Genomic DNA, 19,022 nt, shown 5'->3' with positions numbered 1-19,022 from the left:
CTCATCCCCCTCTCTTTCCTCCCTCCTCTTTCTCCCCTCATCCTCCTCTCTTTCCCCTCATCTTCCTCTCTCTCCCCTCATCATCCTCTCTCTCCTCCCTCATCTTCCTCTCTTTCCCCAAATCCTCCTCTCTCTCCCCTCATCTTACTCTCATCCTCCTCTCTCTCCCCTCATCCTCCTCTCTCGCCTCATTTTCCTCTCTCTCCCCTCATCATCCTCCTCTCTCTCCCTCATCTTCCTTCCTCTCTCTCTCTCCATCCTCCTGTCTCTCCCCTCCGCCTCGCTCTGTTTACTACACTCAGCACTACTCAGTCAAAGGCTACATGCACATCCAGAATTCCTCAATGGCGGCTGACACGCCCTCTAAGACGCCGTCTCCTAGTAACCCGCTCCCACCCACGGCCGCCTCAGCCAATCAGACTTTCCATACATGTATCCCCTGAGCACGTGCGTCCCGATGCATTGCCTGCTAGAGAGCGGACAACGCCCGCCGAACACCGCGATTGGCTCGGGACCTCTGGGCGTGTCTGTCGACTTTAAAATGCAGGGACAAGCCCCACCCTCCTAGTGGAAAGAGCTCATTCTGCACGTACAGGGTTGTATAGGGCTGGCGGGGGCAGGGAGACATATATACAGACACGTAGCCGAAGCCTTATAGGAGGTGATCAGTGACAGCACATACATAGAGCCCTAGGTACATAGAAGACTGATCTCTAGTCATTGCCTGAACACTCTCCTCCATTGTGGGGCTCATGGACATTCCTTGTGTCATATTGTGTGTCAGGCAGGTGAAGCTCTTCCTTCCTCTGGTACAATGTTCCTAGAGAATTTGTAACCTGTCACCCTGGGACCTGCTTGTCACCTTCCCCCACCTGCCATGCCTCTCAAGCATGGCCCCTCGGTGGACCTTGAGAAGCTGGCCCTGGAGCACATCGTGCCCCGTCTGCGCTCGGCCGGCTACTGTTACTTGGACAACATCTTGGGAGAAGAGTTGGGGGACCAAGTTCTGGCCCAGGTCAGACACCTGCACCAGGAAGGGGCCCTGAAGGACGGCCAGCTAGCGGGGAACCTCCGAGGCGTCTCCAAGAAGCACCTGCGGGGGGACAAGATCGCCTGGATCGCTGGCACCGAAGAGGGATGTGAGGCCATCGGGCTGGTCCTTTCGGTGATCGACCGGCTGGTGGTGTTGTGTGGAAACCATCTGGGCCAGTGCTATGTGAAGGAGAGGTCCAAGGTGAGACCCTCGTCGTACTGGCTGTACCCTGCAACCTATCACCCATCTGTCTGTGTGGAGAGTTCTTCCATGTTTGGGAAAATCAAAGCAAAAATACCAAACCACATCATCACCAGCTCAGGTGTCCATCCACCAAACCTCTGGCCAAGTCTAACCTCTTCCATGCATCTGTCTTGTTGGTGTGTGTTGTGTGTGTGTTTATTTTTTCTTTCCTTCTTCTTTTTTTTTTTTTTTTTGCTCTAATATGTCTGCTTAGTTCATGTTGTCACGTTATGCTTTGAAGTCTGCTTTCATCTTGATGCTTCCTCCGCTCCCCTGTAGAATCCCATACCAGGACTCATTACATCCATCTTTTACCCCCTTTTTGTGCTTGGTGTCCTCGGCCTTCTGATGACTTTGTACTCACTGTATTTTACTTCCTCTACTTTCCGAATTAATGAAATGCACATTCTGGATTATGCTTCTATTGTCCCCATGCTTACCTTTAATCACCACGATGATCCTTCTCTTTTTTTTTTATTCCACATTCTCACCTTAAATTGTATCTTTAGGCGGAACCTAGGTTTTAGTTTTATAGTGGGGAAGGGTTGGACCATCCTGTCAAATTTCGATTGCAGTTTATATCCCCGTTTGGAGGAGGGGGGGGGGGGGGTGTTAGCCCCCTATTTGTAGTGGTGACCATCATTGAGAGGGGAAATCTAGAATTTTAGAGTTGTCCTCAGAACAAGGGGTAACGGAACATCTTCCAATGGTTACAAAAGCCACCTACAATAAAGTGTTTTTTTGGATAAAGTGGGGCAGAGATCCACCCTCTGTCACACTTTGATTATGTCCTCACTGGGGAAATTTCACCTCTACCTGTACAGGAGACCAAGAGAAAACATGAGCAGAAATCTAAAATGTTAGCGTTGTCCCCAGAACAAGAGTTAATGGGACTCTGCCAATGGGGACACTTGCTGTGGGAACAGCTGTCTATGAGGAGAATACACTTGACTTTGGGAGATTCCCTCTAACTTCCTGCTATGTCTCTAGGGCAAGAAGTGAAGGGAACCATCTCCAATGGTACAGACAGCAAAACCTATACTCACAAGGCTTAACCCTTCCCTACTCTATCCAAAACTAAAAGAAAAAAAACTTTTGACTAGATGAGCCTTTATATACCCCTCATATACTATTAGGTTAGCGCTCGTATTGCTGTATTGTCTTTTTTTCTGTGTTTCCTCTTTAGGGAAGTATTCACACAGCTAGTGGTCACATTGGGGGTTATTTATGAAAGGCAAATCCACTTTGCACTGCAAGTGCACTTGAAAGTGCAGTCGCTCTAAATGTAAGGGGTTGATCTGAAATTAGTGGAAGCTCTGCTGATTTTATCATCCAATCGTGTGCAAGCTAAAATGCTGTTTTTTATTCTCCTTGCATGTCCCCCCTCGGATCTACAGTGACTTTACTTCCAAGTGCAAAGTGGATTTTCCTTTAGTAAATAACCCCCATTGCGTTGAAATTGTGTAGTAATATGGAGGACATTTCACAGAAGGGTAGATAATCAGAGGGCACAATTTTTTATTGGAGGTAGGCACAAACTGAGCGGGGTGCAGGTCACGGTATAGATGGTGGATGTTGGTCACATTTAGCTGGACTTGTTGAAGACACTTTGCAGCTTCCAATGTGTTGGGAACATACCTCTACAATTATAGCCTTTTTAGATTTAGGTGACGGAGTTGCATGTTTAGATTGAAGTGCTTGGGAATGTTCCTGATACTTGTTAGAACTGAAGAAGGTGCTCAGATAATGTTGGAAATACTATCAACAAGTCCAACTGGATGTTACAAAGTTCTACCATGACCTGAACCCCTCAGTCTGGGCTTCTGCTAGACACACAGGAGTTGATTTACTAAAACTGGAGAGTACAAAACCTGGTGCAGCTCTGCATAGAAACCAATCTGCTTTTTTTTTTTTTTGTCAAAGCTTAAGCTGAAGATAGAAGCTGATTGGCTACCATGCACAGCTGCACCAGATTTTGCACTCTCCGGTTTTAGTAAATCAACTCCAAATTGTCAGTCCCATTCTGAATACACACTACAATTTTTCTTTAGATTTTTTTTTTCCTTTAGATTTACCGAATATAATATGAGGTCAAACCTAAACGCTTTGAATTTGTATGCAATCATGCAGTTCCTTGCAGTACGTAGTTGACGGTAAATCGAGCAAAAGTTGTATAGTGTGTATCCAGATCTCTCTGTACACGGTGCATTCTATGACCTGGGTGTAGTCTTACCCTGCTCTTACTACATCTGTACATTGAATTGCCTTTCCTCTACTTGCTGGATTATTTGCCCTCATTTGAATACTCTGCCCTCAATGATCGCTCCTAATATTGTTCACATGCAGCATTCTCTGTAGCTGAATCATCAACTTAAAGCTGGTCCTACATCAGTAATCATTTTGTAAACTTTTATATTTAGAACCTTCATTTGATTTTCTAATGATATTGGGGACAGATTGGCATTCGTAATGATGGGAAAAGTCAAAGAAGCAGGAGGCAAAATTTTTGTGCATGTGGTTTTTTAATTGGGGGAAAAAATGGTATATTATGTAAGGAAACTTGTTTAATACGTCTGGGTTTCCCTTCAAAAGCAGGTCTGAAAGGCAGTTTTAAAAGCTTTCAATTAAAATGAGTTGATTCAATGATAAGAGAGAACGTTCTGTTGAACAATTTTTCAGAATTTTCAAAAGAAAGAAAAATCCAATTGACTATTCAGTAGAAGGACTACAAATGCAATAACCTTTCTGATCATTTCAGTCTTTCGTCTCCATACTTGGTTATATGATCATGTAAAGACTATAATGGAGCTTTGTATTCCCGGTTACACTGCAGTACAGGAGCCTTGAACGTGATCCAAAGGCTTTGCCCCCATTCATTATAGGATTCTGTAACTCCTGCCCTGCAATAACTAAAGCAGTAGTGTGGTGAGGCACGTTGTTCACTATTCTGTACACTATTGAGACATTCACAATATCCCCATTTGAGGGGAGTCCAGTAAATACACACCCCCCCCCCCCCATAGGGTCACCATACACATTACAATCTGATATTAAAATCTTTGTACAATCTACTTTTATGTACTACAAGGAGCTCTCTAATTTCCCCAATCAGTTTGTATCCAATCACACAGGCCCTTGCACTACATAGTAGTTGAGAGATCTGTACACTCAGATTGTATAGTGTGTGGTGAGCATTATTCCATCAGATTTAAAAGCTGTACTTGACATTGCTGTCTTATAGTTTTAGTGTCCACATTTATATCCAGGACATCAAAGATAAAAATAAACATTTACAGTTGTTCGGTTCCCATGGATTACTGTTTTATTAGTTCCCATTTCTTTTCTAGAGCAGCCGATCGTAGCAGTCAAACATTTACATAACAATATGACAATAGTTAGACAAAACTGGTTGCTGTTGGTTTTGTATCGGTAAGTCTCTTGCATGGTGTAGCCAAGTGGTTCTCAACCTCGGTCCTCAAGTACCCCCAACGGTCCATGTTTTCAGGGCTTTCCTTTGCTTTGCACAGCTGCTTTAACCACTTGCCGACTGCCCGCCATCAATCAGAATGGCACTCCTGCGCAAATCACCGTAGTTGTACGGCAGGCCATTTAAGGAGTATAGGGGACGCCCGCCGCGTCCCTAAGGAGCCGGTGTGCGTGCCTGGTGGCTTCGATCTCTGCTCTGCGAGAACTGGGATTTGAACCCACAAATCCACGTCTTGTCAGGGGAGAGGAGACAGATCGTGTGTTCCTAGTATATATGAACGATTGGTCTCCTCCCCAAGTCAGTCCCATCCCCCCACAGTTAGAACACACAGTAAGGGAACACATTTAACCACATGATCGAGCCCTAGTGTTAACCCCTTCGCTGCCAGTGACATTTATACAGTAATCGGTGCATTTTTATAGCGCTGATCGCTGTATAATTGTCAATTGTCTGAATTGTCCACCACAATGTTGCAGTCCCGATAAAAATCGCAGATCGACGCCATTACCAGTAAAAAAATAATAATAAAAATGCCATAAATCTATCCCCTATTTTGTAGACGCTATAACTTTTGTACAAAGCAATCAATATACGCTTATTGCGTTTTTTTTTTTCCAAAAATATGTAGAAGAATACATATTGGCTTAAACTGATGAAGAAATTTTTTTTTTTGGGGGGGGGGGGGGGGTATTCTAGCAAAAAGTAAAAAATATTGATTTTTTTTTTTTTTTTTCAAAATTGTCGCTCTTCTTTTGTTTATAGCGCAAAAAATTATGCAGAGGTGATCAATACCACCAAAAGGAAGCTCTATTTGTGGAAAAAAATGGACAAAAATTTTGTTTGGTTACAACGTCGCACAACCGCGCAATTTTCAGTTAAATTGACGCAGAGCCGTATTGCAAAAAATGGCTTGGTCAGGAAGGGGGTAAATCCTCCCAGGGCTGAAGTGGTTAAATCAACATCGATGACATGGTATTGATAAGAGCTATTTTATCTAAGGGAAGTTCCCAAAACTTGGCCCCTTGGGAGTACTTGAGGACTGAGGTTAAGAACTTCTGGTGTAGACTAGCTTTAGGTAACCTGTGGTGACAGCAGTCTACCCCAAATGCAGGCCATGCTGGGACTTGTAGTTCATGTAAAGTGTCATATAAACAGTGCTTTCCAGGAACTTAAAGGAACAATTGCTTTCTTATTTTCCAGGCAATGGTTGCTTGTTATCCAGGCAATGGTGCTGGCTATGTGCGCCATGTAGATAATCCAACAAAAGATGGACGCTGCATTACTTGCATCTATTACCTGAACAAGAACTGGGATGCAAAGGTAGGTTGGAAATGCTTAAATTATTGTCTGAGCAACCCAGAACAAAGAGCCACAATTCTTGATTGAGCCGTAAGACCCTAGAGTAGCTTTGGATGCTTAGACCCCATACACACTACGACTTTTGTCTGATTTCCTTTAGATTTATCAAAACCATGTAGTGCAAGGGCCTGCCTGATTGCATACAAATTGAAACTCTTAAGGTTTGACCTCATATTATATGGTTTTGGTAAATCTGAAGGAAAAAATCTACAGAAAATTGTATAGTGTGTATCCAGCTTAAGGCTGGTCATACATGGATCAGTTTTTTTTTTTTTTTTTTTTTCTATCAGCCAGCAGTCAGATGGGGGGTGGGGGGGGAAACAATGGGTTTCCCCATCCACACAAGCAAAGTGGATGAAGGAATCCTCCCCGCTGTGTCATTGTATTCTGACAGCAGGGATTCCTCCCCTGTCAAGATACAGTGATCAGTACTGCTGCTAACTGGACAAATGTTTCCTAACAAGCCCATTCGTGAGAAGTCGATCATTAGATCAGCTTCTCATGAACTGGAACAGCCATGGATGGATTGAAATTCGGCTGGACCCTTCTGAACTGGCCACATTTTGATCCATATATGGCCAGATTTAGTGGCCAAGTTCTGCAGTTTGGCTGTTTTACAAATGATACAGGAGAGCACTCCTAGGGAGTAAATTGTCATATGAAAAAAAAAAAAAAAAACAGATTGACTAAAGTGGCCATACACAATGCAATCAACTTTTAAGGTCACCATACATGTTCCAATCTGACCTTACAATCGTTGTGCATTCAGCTTTAGTTATACCAAAACTATGTAATATGAGGATGTACCTAAACCATGCAATCAATCTGTAGCCAGTCTGGAGGGCCCTTTCACTACACTAAATCTAAAGGAGATCGTACAGGGAGAATGTAAGGAATGTATTGAGGTTAGGAGTTGCCAAAACTATGTAATACCAGGACAAAGCTAAACAACCAGTGAAATTAGTACCTAACCAGGAAGGCCCTTGTATGATATAGCTGCTGGTACACCCAAAGGACGTCCATTCAAATTGTAGGGTATATGGTCAGCCTTGTTCTCAGTTGAAAGTTCAGTGTGAGCAACATGGGCTTTTGTGTTCTATGTTACAATAAGGGCACTTTAATACTGAGCAGCGCCGCGGGTTGGCGGTAAAGCTCTGCTATTTTTAGTGACCCTTTACCGTCGTTTTTTTGGCCGCTAGCGGGGAGCATTTAACCCACGCTTACGGCTGAAAAAGCATTCCTACAGCGCCTCAAAGATGCTGCTTGCAGGACGTTTTTGAGCATCCTGCTAGTGCACTGCTCCAGTGTGAAAGCATTCGGACTTTCACGTTGGAGTGAAAGGAGAGGGGTTCAGTGTTCAAGGGTTCTAATAGACACCAGCATGTATGTCTCCCTATTTGACTTTAGAAAAAATACCCTAGTCTGATAGAGAGGTGTGTGTGTATACAGTATCTCACAAAAGTGAGTACACCCCTCACATTTTTGTAAATATTTTATTATATCTTTTCATGTGACAACACTGAAGAAATTACACTTTGCTATAATGTAAAGTAGTGAGTGTAAACTTGTATAACAGTGTAAATTTGCTGTCCCCTCAAAATAACTCAACACACAGCCATTAATGTCTAAACCGCTGGCAACAAAAGTGAGTACACCTCTAAGTGAAAATGTCCAAAGTTGGCCCAATTAGCCATTTTCCCTCCCCGATGTCATGTGACTCGTTAGTGTTACAAGGTCTCAGGTGTGAATGGGGAGCAGGTGTTTTAAATTTGGTGTTATCACTCTCACTCTCTCATACTGGTCACTGGAAGTTCAACGTGGCACCTCATGGCAAAGAACTCTTTGAGGATCTGGAAATAAAGAATCTATATAAAGATGGCCTAGGCTATAAGAAGATTGCCAAGACCCTGAAACGGAGCTGCAGCACAGTAGCCAAGACCATACAGCGGTTTACCAGCACAGGTTCCACTCAGAACAGGCCTCGCCATGGTCGACCAAAGAAGTTGAGTGCCCCTGCTCAGCGTCATATAAAGAGGTTGTCTTTGGGAAATAGACGTATGATTGCTGCAGGTTGAAAGGGTGGAGGGTGAGGCTGTCAGTGCTCAGACCATACTCCACACACTGCATCAAATTGGTCTGCATGGCTGTTGTCCCAGAAGGAAGCCTCTTCTAAAGATGATGCACAAGAAAACCTGCGAACAGTTTGCTGAAGACGAGCAGACTAAGGACATGGATTACTGGAACCATGTCCTGTGGTCTGATAAGACCAAGATAAACTTATTTGATTCAGATAGTGTCAAGCATGTATGATGGCAACCAGGTGAGGAGTACAAAAACAAGTGTGTCTTGCCTACAGTCAAGCATAGTGGTGGGAGTGTCAAGGTCTGGGCCTGCATGAGTGCTGGGGAGCTACAGTTCATTGAGGGAACCATGAATGCCAACATGTACTGTGACATACTGAAGCAGAGCATGATCCCTTCCCTTTGGAGACTGGGCCACAGGGCAGTATTGCAACATAATGACCCCAAACACACCTCTAAGATGATTACTGCCTTGCTAAAGAAGCTGAGGGTAAAGGTGATGGACTGGTCAAGCATGTCTCCAGACCTAAACCCTATTGAGCATCTGTGGGGCATCCTCAAACGGAAGTTGGAGGAGCGCAAGGTCTTCTAACATCCACCAGCTCCGTGATGTCCTTATGGAGGTGTAGAAGAGGACTCCAGCGGCAACCTGTGAAGTCCTGGTGAACTCCATGCCCAAGAGGGTTAAGGCAGTGCTGGAAAATAATGGTGACCACACAAAATATTGACACTTTGGGCCCAATTTGGACATTTTCACTTAGGGGTGTACTCACTTTTGTTGCCAGCGGTTTAGACATTAATGGCTGTGTGTTGAGTTATTTTGAGGGGACAGCAAATTTACACTGTTATACAAGCTGTACACTCACTACTTTACATTGTAGCAAAGTGTCATTTCTTCAGTGTTGTCACATGAAAAGATATAATAAAATATTTACAAAAATGTGAGGGGTGTACTCACTTTTGTGAGATACTGTGTGTGTGTGTGTGTGTGTGTGTGTGTGTGTGTGTATGTATATATAAATTTATATATATAATATTTACCTTTATTTGGGTTGAGTATTTCCTCTTTACATTCTTTCTTTCATATTATCAGTTCATCTATAAGGGATCGTTTTTTTATTGGATCATGGAGTTGATGTTCTGATTCTATAACCTCCCTGGTTTTACAGGTTCACGGGGGAGTTCTGCGAATTTTCCCTGGTGGCGGCTCAGAAGTGGCGGACGTGGAGCCACTCTTTGACCGGCTGCTTTTTTTCTGGTCCGACCGTCGCAATCCACACGAGGTTCAGCCTTCCTATGCCATTAGGTAAGCCCCGACTCATGTGGTGATTTGATGTATAATTGTCGTGTTTGTGTAGCATGCCGGATCCTCGTGGTCATAAGCACTTGTGGGGTTAACGCCCAATGCCCAGGATGGATCCTGCTCTTTTCAGTATGGAACAAAAACCCAGAAAAGAGAAAATGAAACCAGCAGCATTCCATATAGTGTAGTATGTTAAGATCCGCTTTATTAAACAAAAAAAAGTGCTCACTTACACTTTTAAGAAGTAGCGCTATGGCTTATCTCAATACAAATCCAGATAGGTAAGCCTGCTCAGATCGCTCAGCCGACAGCTCACTATGCGTGATGACATCATAGGGGATCTGGGAAGTAGTTATGTTTGGATGCTTACTGGATTTCCCCGCCAACCTTATCACATATTGAACATTGCTGCACATTGGAGTGGTTCCAAGTTTTTAAGTCGACTTTTTATGCACATCCAGATTTGTCAGATTGTTATATATACAGTATATGCGACTGCACCTGTCACTGATTGTTATGTGTATGGATGATTGGCACTATTTGTAACGAGTTTTCACGTGCACAATTATTTTTTTGCACTGTGTAATTTAAAGCTCATTACACTTTTTATATTTTGTATTTAGCGCTGTACTTTTTAATTTTGTTGTATATACATTTGGTTTTAGAAGTTTTGATGTTGATTTTGATTGATCACAGACCCAAGCGTGGAATCACATTTATATTTACATTACAGGTATGCTCTGACAGTCTGGTATTTTGATGCCAAAGAGCGAGCAGCTGCTAAACAGAGGTTCAAAAGATTAAGTGGTAAGTTGTGTCTGTGAAATAGACTTTCAAAGGCTATTGTAAAAGGCTGTTCTTTGGATCCCCAGCCAAAACTGAACATATATGTTTACATTGTTGATGGAGTGGAGAAGGATTTTTTTTTTTATCTTAAATAAATGTGAAGGAATATTAATGCGCAAAATCAAAACAACCAAAGAGCTGGAAAGGAGCTGCCAACATAAAAAGTGTACTCGCATAACTAAACCATTTATAAAACAAAATATGTGGCGCTCACTAACCTAAGTGAAGTACCTAGTGTAGAAAACAATACATCCGAGTGCAATAATATAATGAATAAAGCATATTGTAAAATAAATAAATTACAATAATGATAATAGTACAGTATTTAGTAAAGTGCAATAGTGCAAAATGATAAGGTGCAATGTGGAATCAATAAGCAGTCTAGAGCTGTTCATATTTTGCACAGCTCTAGATTGCTTATTGATTCCACATTGCACCTTATCATTTTGCACTATTGCACTTTACTAATTACTGTACTATTATCATTATTGTAATTTATTTATTTTATGATATGCTTTATTCATTATATTATTGCACTCGGATGTATTGTTTTCTACACTAGGTACTTCACTTAGGTTTGCTGTCTGTGGGAAGAATTCCCCTTATCAGTTCCAGTGGGACTATAATTTGCTGTAAGCCAAAATTCCTGTTTGTGTAGATTCTTCAAAGGAGTGTACTACAGAGAGGGGAATCAGGAAATCTAACTCATAGCCATGCTCTAGGTGTCACCAGAACAGGAAGTGAGAGAATCTTGGTGAATAATCGGGACAACACTAAAAAGAACTGCCCTTCCCCGTTCTATCCAATACACGTTTTGGCTGGGAATCCACTTTTACTGCAAAACCTCCCCTTTAAATTGTATGTAAGCCTTCAGAATAAACGTCTCTTGCTGCCTTTTGGATTGTTGATTTTATACCATTGATGTCTTGTGAGCTTACAACTTTCTGTACTATGTGCCGACTGTTATCAGGTAGAATTCTTCCCAGCTATCTCTGTGGGATACAAAACGCCTCACCATTATACTTGTAGAAGAGGAGAGGGAAAGATATTATATAGTCCTAAAATACTTCCTGTCTTAGGGTGACCACACTGCTCTTCCATAGATATTGTACAGGGACAGGACATTTTACTTGAGAAGCTCCAGGTAAACATAACGAGAAATTAAATGGAAAACAAAGGCAGATATTACATAAGTTTAGATGTTTTGTTGGGGGGGCATTAAAAATGTGTGGCTGAGCTGTGTTTTTAGTGCCCCCAACCAATGGCAGCTGACAGGGTTGTTTACATGCTGTGGTTGCAGTGTTTTACTTTCCAACTGCGGCAAAAGCTTTCCGACATGTCGTGATCAGAGGGCAGCAAGCGCACTGAGCGTGACCCATTCAAGCAAACGGAGAAGCTCTGCAAATGCCCCACAACTGCGTGCAATGTATGAGGTTGCAGCACATTTGTTGGTTAAAACAGGCAGTGAGGCGTCACATTGCCTCCTCGTCGCCTGTCAATAGCCTCTGAATAGCGATCTGAACATGGATCAAAGGAATAATAGACTTAGCTGCTTGTCTAAATCCAGCTTTAGCCCCCATTTACATTGAGTGCGGCTTGGAAATCGTGGTTTCACCTGAAATCGCACAATTTCAAGGCTGCATCTCAGTGCGACTTTGGAGACATCTGTGCAGCTTCAAGCATAGATGTTCAATAAAGTCGCACCCGAAATTGCCAAAAGTAGTGCATGTACTATTTTTTTCAAATCGACGCGGCACCGCAAAGTCGGCGTCTCATCAATTTGAACACTGTCAATGCCGGCAATAGGATGCGGCTTGTCATAAATCGCTGTAATGTGAACAGGGTCTAAAGGAATGGGAAACTACACCCCCCCTTTTTTTTTTTTTTTTTTTTTTTGCACATTTTGTGTTTAGATACACTGTAAGTTAACATTTTATTTTTTGTTATTTTATCCATATCAATGCAAAACCAGCATCGACTCCTATGGTATTCTGTAGGCAATCCAGAATGTATGCAGATATTACTGTTTTGTATCCACCCTCCACAATCTGTCATGTTTTCTTTGTGAGCCTTTCCCCCTTGTCAGACGATGCTGGGATCCCATTGACCACATCTCTGCTGAATGAGTTTAGCCCAATGACACCGCTTGATCATAACAATCACTAAATGACATGACTTGGGGAAAAATATAGTATGACCCGAAATACTTATTTTGGGCTGTGACTATCTTTTGATGTGTGACTAGCTTTGTGTTTTTTAGTTCTTTATTTAGGCTTCATGCACGCTAGCATTTTTCATAAGCTCAAGAAAAGCTAGAAACAATGCTGGTGGCTTTTAGAAGCATTTATGAGCATTAGCTTTTTATTGTTTTTGCAGTACATAAGGGGGAAAAAAAGCTGTTATTTGCATTTTTTTTATTACTAAAAAAAAAAAAACGGCTTCTAGGAGCTTAAAAAATGATAGTGTGCATAGAGCCTTTTATCCTCCAAGCACACTAGTGGTGTTTGTGTTTTGTTTTTTTTTTGTTTTTTTAGCTAAAAAAAACACTGGAAAAAGTGCTGGTGTTAGTGTTTTTATTAGCATTTTTGCACTTCCTGTAAAGACAAAGGGGGGCTTTAAAAATGCTGTTAATGGCGTTATGAAGTGTTTCTGTGGCAAAACGCTCCAAGATGCTGAAGCTCAAAAAACACTATTAGCCTAAAGTGGTGTGCATGGACACATAGGATAACACTATTTAGCTTCTGGGAGCAGAAAAAATTCGAATAGCTTCTAGGAGCTTAAAAAACCCCACTAGTGTGCATGGAGCCTTGTACCGGTGTTGGGTTGTTCTGCTTTGTTCATGGCTACAAGGACAGTTGTTTCGATCATTGTTGTGCTGTAAGCTATAAGAAGCACTTGGCTTTCATCGGCTTGGATAATGAGTTGCTTTGGCTAACTCCATTTCGGACATTGCTCTTCCGGTCTTTCAGCTTTTACTGAACTCTGGAACTCCATAAAGATCGCACTCGAATCCTATAGGCGTATAATCTATGTTTGTGAACTTTAGTCTCTCTCCACATTGTTGGAATTCAGAGGACGGTTTCTAACCATTTTCCTCTCAGGTTCTGTAGATGGGTTAGGCCCCTAAACTGGTCACGTATAGCTGGTATTTATAGAAGTGTGGTAGCACTTCTCTGGTTGCATTTCCATTGCTATTAAGAGCTTTGTGTTGTAGAAGCATCCAGATGTGTGTTTCCTGGTCTGTGAAAACATGTGCAGTGTGTGACTGTGTACGTGTGTGACACGGTGTACGTGCCTGTCTGTATGTCATAGGAGGAGCCTGACTCTGAAGGTTTTATCACACTTCCAGTCACAAGCGCTTTGGTGATTAAAGCAAGCAGGAAGCTGTCCTTATCAGAGGTCACAATGTCCCCTTATAGAATGTACACATTTACATTCATTGTTCTCCTTGTATTCATTCAGCCGCTGCTGTCACGGCCCTATCTGCTGGCAGAGCATATGTCAATGATGTATGTGAGCGAGGATTAGTTCTGGTATAGGCTCAGTTCATAAAGCCTAAGGGTCTTCATTCCAGCCAAGTGACTGCCATTTACAAAAAAAAAAAAACTGTTATAGCAGAACTGAGAATGCATTAAGGTAAAAAACCTTCTGCCTTCAGAACCATTTGAACTCCTGTGTATTAAATATTGTATTTTAAACTTCTACATTTTTTTTTTTTTTTTTTTTAAGTACATTTTTTAATATGTCTCAAAGCTCTATTTACCTACATAGGGAAATAAGGCATAAAGCACAACAAAACAGGCATCCCATAAGCTAATCTGTACTTTTTGTCATGAATAAATTAATTTATAGATCAAATGGTACTCTTGAAAGAAAAGTCAGTTTTAGGCTGGGTTCACACCATCACCGCATCCGGCTCACAGCTGCGGGTCCGGAGCGCGCTGGTTCACCGTTTTTCAGTTTGAATTTTGGGCTGAATTCGGACCTGAAACGGACCAAAAGACGCACCGGACCCGCTGCGGAGATATGTAAACCGGCTCCATAGAAAGCCGATCAAAATCTGCTATTGCGAATTGAATGCGGGGAACCCACATCCAATTCACCATGGTGTGAACCCAGCCTTATAGTGGAATTTGCAGTTCAGTTTTGGGCTCCAAATCACAAAAAGGATATCGGGGGAACTGGAGAAAGTGCAGAGAAGGGCAACCAAACTGATAAGAGGCATAGAGGAGCTCAGCTATGAGGAAAGATTAGTGGAACTGAATTTATTCTTTCTTGAGAAGAGGAGATTAAGGGGGGATATGATCAACATGTATAAATACATAAGTGGTCCATATAGTGAACACCTGGAGGAAAAGAGATTTAATAACCTCTACATACAGTAAGGCTAAAAGTGGATGTATGGCAACTGGCAAGATTGACACACCTATGAAAAGCAATCTGTATTAAGATTGCTTTTCAGAGGCATTTGACAGGCAATAAGAAGGCAATAGGTTGTCGCCTTAATGCCTGTTTTAACCCTATAAATGCTGTATTACAACTGCATGCGGCTCCATTTGCTTGAATGCGTCACATTCTTTGGTGCTGCTGCCCCTCAAACATGACAGGGTGCCCTCATTTTTGCCAAGGGTGCAAAGCATCATGGTTCCAGCATGTGAACATTACAACAGCAGAGGGAGACCGTAGTTGTCAGATTGTGCCTCGCTGTTGCAGGGTGGGTTTTGTCTGTGTTGCAACCCGCCCTTAGACACAGGCAAAACCCAGCATTCAACACACCAAACCTGTCCTGCAACACAGACAAAACCCGACATTGAGCACACTGTAAACCCGCCCCACAACAGCGAGGCACAATCTGACAACTACGGTCTCCCTCCACTGTTTGCATAGCTTTCAATTGTGCCTGTCAAATGGTATCTCCGGTCGAAAAATGCTTCCTATGATGTGCGTGTGCTCTATGGTGATATTATGCCAACTGATCTGGAAATCAGCTGGAGTGCCCTTCCGTACTGCGCATGTGTGAGCAGTTTTCGACTGAGGGCACTATTCGATAGAACACCAGCAGCACTCATACAGCCCCAGACCATGACCCTCCCACCACCATGCTTGACTGTAGTCAAGACACGCTTGTCTTTGTACTCCTCACCTGGTTTCCACCACATACACTTGACACCATCTGAACCAAATACGTTTATCTTGGTCTCATCAGACCACAGGACATGATTCCAGTAATTCATGTCCTTAGTCTGCTTGTCTTCAGCAAACTGTTTGCGGGCTTTCTTGTGCATCATCTTTAGAAGAGGCTTCCTTCTGGGACGACAGCCATGCAGACCAATTTGATGCAGTGTGCAGAGTATGGTCTGAGCACTGACAGGCTGACCCCCACCCCCACCCCCACCCCTTCAACCTCTGCAGCAATGCTGGCAGCACTTCTACGCCTATTTCCCAAAGACGACCTCTGGATAGGATGCTGAGCATGTCCACTCAACTTCTTTGGTCTACCATGGCAAGGCCTGTTCTGAGTGGAACCTGTCCTGTTAAACCGCTGTATGGTCTTGGCCACCGTGCTGCATCTCAGTTTCAGGGTTTTGGCACTTTTCTTATAGCCTAGACCATCTTTAAGTAGAGCGACAATTCTTTTTTTCAGATCCTTAGAGTTCTTTGCCATGAAGTGCCATGTTGAACTTCCAGTGACCAGTATGAGAGAGTGAGAGTGATAATGCCAAATGGAACACACCTGCTCCCCATTCACACCTGAGATCTTGTAACACTAACAAGTCACATGACACCGGGAGGGAAAATTGGCTAATTTGGCCAAATTTGGACATTTTCACTTAGGGGTGTACTCACTTTTGTTGTCGGTGGTTTCGACATTAATGGCTGTGTGTTGAGTTATTTTGAGGGGACAGCAAATTTACACTGTTATACAGGCTGAACACTCACTACTTTACATTGTAGCAAAGTGTCATTTCTTCTGTGTTGTCACATGAAAAGATATAATAAAATATTTACAAAAATCTGAGGGGTGTACTCACTTTTGTGAGATACTGTAGTTTGACAATAGAAGGTTGGAGCAGATGTTGTTAATGACACTGTGCCACAAATGATAGATTTAATTTAGGATGGAATAGGACTTTGGATATGCTTTTGGTTTTGTTTACAGGTGGGTTGTAAAAGACCTTTCTGTTGGAGATAATGACCTATGGATGTAGTATTAGAGCAACGCTGTTGACCAGGTCATCTGATGAGTCGGTCATGCTGTACTTGTCCCGGCTGGATTAAAATTGTGTTTTGATCTTTATACCGCCTCCACTTGCAACCTTTCCTGAAATGTGTTACTGCTAAAGGGCCTCTATGGTGCTGATAATGGCTACTGCCTAATTCAGTGTTAAAGCAAGTCTATGGTTTTCCCATATTGGGCATAATGGATTACAGGTTTAGACTAATCAGACTGCACCCTTTACTTTCTAAGTGCTACCCACCTACAGAAGCTTGTGAAATACCTTGTACTTCTAAGCACTGGAGAATGTGTGACATACTCATTGAGGAATCAAGGAAATCAATATATGCAACACAAGGCAAACATATATGCAAACAGATCTGAAAATATGCAGCACTATGCAAAAATCTTTATTCTGAATGTTCCTGATTTTGCATAATGCATGAACACACAAATACTGATAAACATGTAACTGCATATGTGTCCATGTGAGAGGGACCGACTAATTTGTTGGACACTTGACATGGTAAAACATTCCCATAATGATGGCTGACTAGTGTAATTAAAGGATAAATTCACCTTCTGTAACTGGTTACACGATTCACCCATATTCAGGGTGTAACATGTTACAAATGTACAAGTCTCTGTTTTCACAGTGAGCTCGCTGTTGCAATCAATTCAGTTCCATTCAGTGCTCGGTGAATGGGAAAACTACAAGTCCTGACAGCCTTTGCAGATGTCTTGTTCTTCTCAATGAACTACCAGGGTCTGTTGAGTGCTTCTAGGTAGTTAATTGAGCTTCCTGTCAGAGTGTAACTACCTGCTCATATTGGAGGTATGGGCAAAATCTACACAGTCTGCAGGACCATGGCATTGCACCCACAATCTGCTGATCGTGGGTGCAATGCTTTACAGGTCGCTAACAAATAAAAATAATAAATGCATTTTTTTTTTACCTGCAAAAAATGCATTTATTCATGTTGTTTGAAACTGAACTTAACCTTTAACACTGATTCCTGAGTTTATCATGTCTATATGCATTCTGTAGAATTTTAATATGACTACAAAGCCATAAAGATATAAAAATTGTTCATACAAATATATAGTTGTTTCTACATTTTTAGTTTTTATGTGACTTGTATTTTGTCTGTAGGATATTTGACTTTTTTTTTTTTTTTTTTTTTTTACACAGAATCCAGACAGGATCCTACTTCCAAGGACAGCTAAATGTCTATCACATGAAAAGATGGCATGTTGGTCTTTCTCCTGCATAGTGTCTGTGTACAAGTGAAGCTGGGGGTTATAAAGAGCCAAGACTTTGCTTGTGACCCTGCTACTGCAAAAGCACATCCTTTTCACAACCGAAGAAGACCACCTCCATCATTATAGAAGTCTAGAAGTGAAAGCAAGGAGCTCAGACTGAGTTATCTTTCAAGGACACTTTCAAGGCTATAAACCATAAAGCCAATGCTCAAGTCAAGCTGAGGCACTGGAGCCACCATCGCTGTCAGTACTGTAATCTGTTGGATGACAGAGTATTTGCCCATGTGAACTGTACAGGATCATCAAAACCTACGTCTGACACCTGCATTATTATATTTTGGTACAGCATGTTTTAAATACTGCAGAGTCTGAGACTGAACTGATAATAATGTATAATATATATATATACTATGGAAATAATTATGCATTTATTGATAGAGGGAATGGTACGGTCACTGACCAGAACACATGCCTGCGGGTCAGAGCATGTCTACCTTGTGATGAAAATGTTAAATAATTTTCTCTTGAAATGCTTTGGTAATATCGCTGTCTGTTTTTATAGCAGGCAGCATTGTTCAAGGATATTTGTAAGAGGTTATGCTTTTTAATTTTTATGCAGTCTTTGTTTGATTTTTTTTTTTTTTTTTTTCCCCGGAATAAACAGTGTAAAAATTCCAGTGTCTTGCAGTGTGACTTAAAATTTAAGTAATTTGAGTAATGCCTCGTACACACGGTCGGATTTTCCGACGGAAAATGTGTGATAGGACCTTGTTGTCGGAAATTCCGACCGTGTGTAGGCTCCATCACACATTTTCCATCGGATTTTCCGCAACACAAAGTTTGAGAGCAGGATATAAAATTTTCCGACAACAAAATCCGTTGTCGGAATTTCCGATCGTGTGTACACAAATCTGATGCACAAAGTGCCACGCATGCTCAGAATAAATAGAGATGAAAGCTATTGGCCACTGCCCCGTTTATAGTCCCGACGTACGTATTTTACGTCACCGCATTTAGAACAATCGGATTTTCCGACAACTTTGTGTGACCGTGTGTATGCAAGACAAGTTTGAGCCAACATCCGTAGGAAAAAATCCATGGATTTTGTTGTCGGAATGTCCGATCGTGTGTACGGGGCATTAGAGTTGGTCATTATTAAGCTTATGCAAGAAATTGAAGTCCTAAAATCT

At 42.1% G+C, this 19,022-nt stretch overlaps 1 protein-coding gene across 1 annotated transcript; it reads left to right on the top strand.

Annotated features, from left to right (window-relative positions):
• The first annotated feature begins 551 nt into the window (after positions 1-551).
• On the top strand, positions 552-18,520 carry EGLN3 (egl-9 family hypoxia inducible factor 3). Its single transcript, XM_073610566.1, has 5 exons — positions 552-1,234; positions 5,964-6,083; positions 9,373-9,509; positions 10,240-10,313; positions 17,762-18,520. The coding sequence occupies exons 1-5, from the start codon at positions 878-880 to the stop codon at positions 17,794-17,796; spliced, it is 723 nt and encodes a 240-aa protein (XP_073466667.1). The 5' UTR covers positions 552-877; the 3' UTR covers positions 17,797-18,520.
• The last annotated feature ends 502 nt before the right edge of the window (positions 18,521-19,022 follow it).

The sequence above is a fragment of the Aquarana catesbeiana genome, linkage group LG13 (assembly GCF_042186555.1).
Source record: "Aquarana catesbeiana isolate 2022-GZ linkage group LG13, ASM4218655v1, whole genome shotgun sequence".
In the NCBI taxonomy this organism is placed as follows: Eukaryota; Metazoa; Chordata; class Amphibia; order Anura; family Ranidae; genus Aquarana; species Aquarana catesbeiana.
The sequence above is the reverse complement of the archived record's forward strand: the minus strand, read 5'-3'. Positions and strand labels throughout refer to the sequence as shown.

What these genes read in the sequence shown, in the direction of transcription:
- EGLN3 (XM_073610566.1), top strand. Translation starts at nt 878, where the DNA reads ATGCCTCTCAAGCATGGCCCCTCGGTGGACCTTGAGAAGCTGGCCCTG. An exon ending in ACAAGAACTGGGATGCAAAG is followed by an intron (nt 6,084 to 9,372) that starts GTAGGTTGGAAA and finishes CTGGTTTTACAG; the next exon opens with GTTCACGGGGGAGTTCTGCG. An exon ending in CAGCCTTCCTATGCCATTAG is followed by an intron (nt 9,510 to 10,239) that starts GTAAGCCCCGAC and finishes TTTACATTACAG; the next exon opens with GTATGCTCTGACAGTCTGGT.